General features: G+C 36.7%; 1 protein-coding gene across 1 annotated transcript; it reads right to left on the bottom strand.

The window, feature by feature from the left end:
• Window positions 1-6: 6 nt before the first annotated feature.
• Mmrn1 (multimerin 1) lies at window positions 7-1,977 on the bottom strand (the record flags this gene model as incomplete). Its single annotated transcript, XM_010626263.1, has 1 exon — window positions 7-1,977. A coding segment is annotated over one exon (1,971 nt), but the record flags the coding sequence as incomplete, so codon positions are not given.
• Between the last annotated feature and the right edge of the window lie 325 nt (window positions 1,978-2,302).

Here is a 2,302-nt window from a genome sequence, read left to right as displayed (position 1 = left end):
ACTTACCAGGAGGATATACAATGTTGTCTGTGTTTCTTTGGGTCCGGTTTATCAGAATGGTGGTGAGATTCACTGTTGGTTTCTTAAGCATATTAAGTGTCTTCAGCTTTTTCACTTGCTTCCGAGATTCAGCAACGTTTGCCAGACTGTCAGACCATAAGCGATCTATATACTGAGTGAAATTAGATAGGGCAGCTTGAGTTTTTATTTCAATTATTGATTCCACAAATTCCATCAGACTTTTCTGTAGACTAACTGGCATGGAACCTTTAATCCACTTAGGTGTGGTAACATTTAGTTCAGATAAAGTTGCAGAATCATTATGACACATTGTTAGAAGTTCATGAAGAGTTTTGTTAATCAAAGAGAAATTAATTGAAAGGTGGATGGATTTTGCTTCCAGGGCCTTAAATCTGGAATTTAATACCTGTAGTTGAAGAGCTTGATCTCTCTCATTTGTGTTCATGCTTTTTTTAACTGCAATATAGTAAGGTATGAGTGTCTGCTTCACTTTAGATTCAATGACTTGCAGCCGAGTTCCAAAATTTTCAAAACTTTTAGTGGCTGAGATTAAAGTTTCTTCCAAATGACTTATATTTTCCTGATATTGGGAAGTGGTATTATTGAATATTTGGTAAATATTTTGAAAGTAGGATGGATGCAGTTTTTCATCTTTAGGAATATCTGCAAGGGCCTTGGCAAGTTGTAAGACAAAATTATATCTGTGATTGTCATTGACCAACATTTGAATGGAATCATTCAAACGTTGGAATTGGGGAATAAATGTCAAAATGGTTTCCATATTTTGGTGGCATGTGTGATGGGCTTCAGGATTATACTTGATAGTAGGTAAAGACTCTTTCAGCACATAGTTATCTTGAATGAAATCAATGGCATTATTCATGATAGTCACCGTCTTATTTAGGCCATCTTCCATTTCCAGTGCACGTTCACTGATCTGTTGTTTGAAGGCATCACCCTGGCTCTGTACTTCATTTCTAAGTAAGTTGTGTCTTTTTGTAAGTTCTTTAATTAGAAAATTTAGACTGTTGACCGCACTAATCAGATTTTCCACCTTTTTCTTTATAACTGCTGCTTCTCTGGTTTGGTCACGGGTCACTGTCTGTTGAAGTGATGCACCCTGCTCAAGCAAGGGTTGAAGAATCTCCATGTCATACGTCAAATCATTCAGTTGCTCACCCATTTGATCCACCTTATTGTCCATTGGAAAGAGAACCTCAGCCAGTGTTTGGTTTAACACCAGTAAATTCTCTTCTGTGCCCTTCAGTTGAAATTTAAAGTCATGTCTGCACTGAGCTAGCATGTCCTCACATTCGCTCCTGATGGTTTCTTTCTCCCTCTCCAATCTGAAGGTGAGATTGTTAATCTTGCTGTCTTGGGTGTGAAAATAATCAAATATTTGCAGCAACATCAAACCTTGCTTGCTTACCTTCTCATACAGAACAGCCATGGATGAGGTGACGTTGTTGCTGACTGTCTCTGCAGAGGTAGCATTCTCCCTGTCTGACTCTCTTTCAGGAGATAAAAGCTGCTCGCGCACTTCCTTCATTTTAGCAAGAGTTGTATTTAGGGATTCATAATACAGAACAACCCTCCTGTGTTCTTGTTCTAGAGCACCTTCTAAACGAGCTTGCTTAGCTTCTAGTTCTTTAACAGGCTTCTCACATGTAGTGGCCATTTCTTGCCTTACATTAACAATGCGATTCTCTAGGTCTATTATATCAGTCAAAGTGGGCTTATTTTCCTGGATTAAAGCAGACTTTTGCTGGACAGCTATTGAAGCCACGGACTGATTCACTTGTTGAATTATTTGCCTGGTATTTTCCAGGTCCTCTGATAGACTTGATACAGTCTTGAAGAGCTGCGCCACAGTCTCTTGCACGTCATTCTGAAAGACTTTAAATTGCTCTCTTACGATGACCTTCACCAGATCATTAATGCTTTTGGATTTTAGACCTAAACAAGGAAAATAATAAATATTAAGAAAAAAATATTATTTTAAGGTCCAAGACTTTAAACAAGATAAAGTTTGAGATTAAATATCTCTAACAAGATAATGCGAGATTAAATACTAATAATGTACTAATGAAAATATTTATCTACTTTATTTACTTATGATATTCAAAATTTATTATTATTTGTAGAAGGCGATCATCTTAACCAATAAACTGGACAGAAGACATCAGTTGTGGTACTGAACATACTAGAACCATAAACCTAAGAAGATATGAAGAAATTGATCCTTTTATGTAATAATTCTGGATCCAATCTTGAATGAAAA

This window comes from Fukomys damarensis, unplaced genomic scaffold (genome assembly GCF_012274545.1).
Source record: "Fukomys damarensis isolate Sample0158 unplaced genomic scaffold, DMR_v1.0_HiC HiC_scaffold_53557, whole genome shotgun sequence".
Taxonomy (NCBI): Eukaryota; Metazoa; Chordata; class Mammalia; order Rodentia; family Bathyergidae; genus Fukomys; species Fukomys damarensis.
The sequence above is the reverse complement of the archived record's forward strand: the minus strand, read 5'-3'. Positions and strand labels throughout refer to the sequence as shown.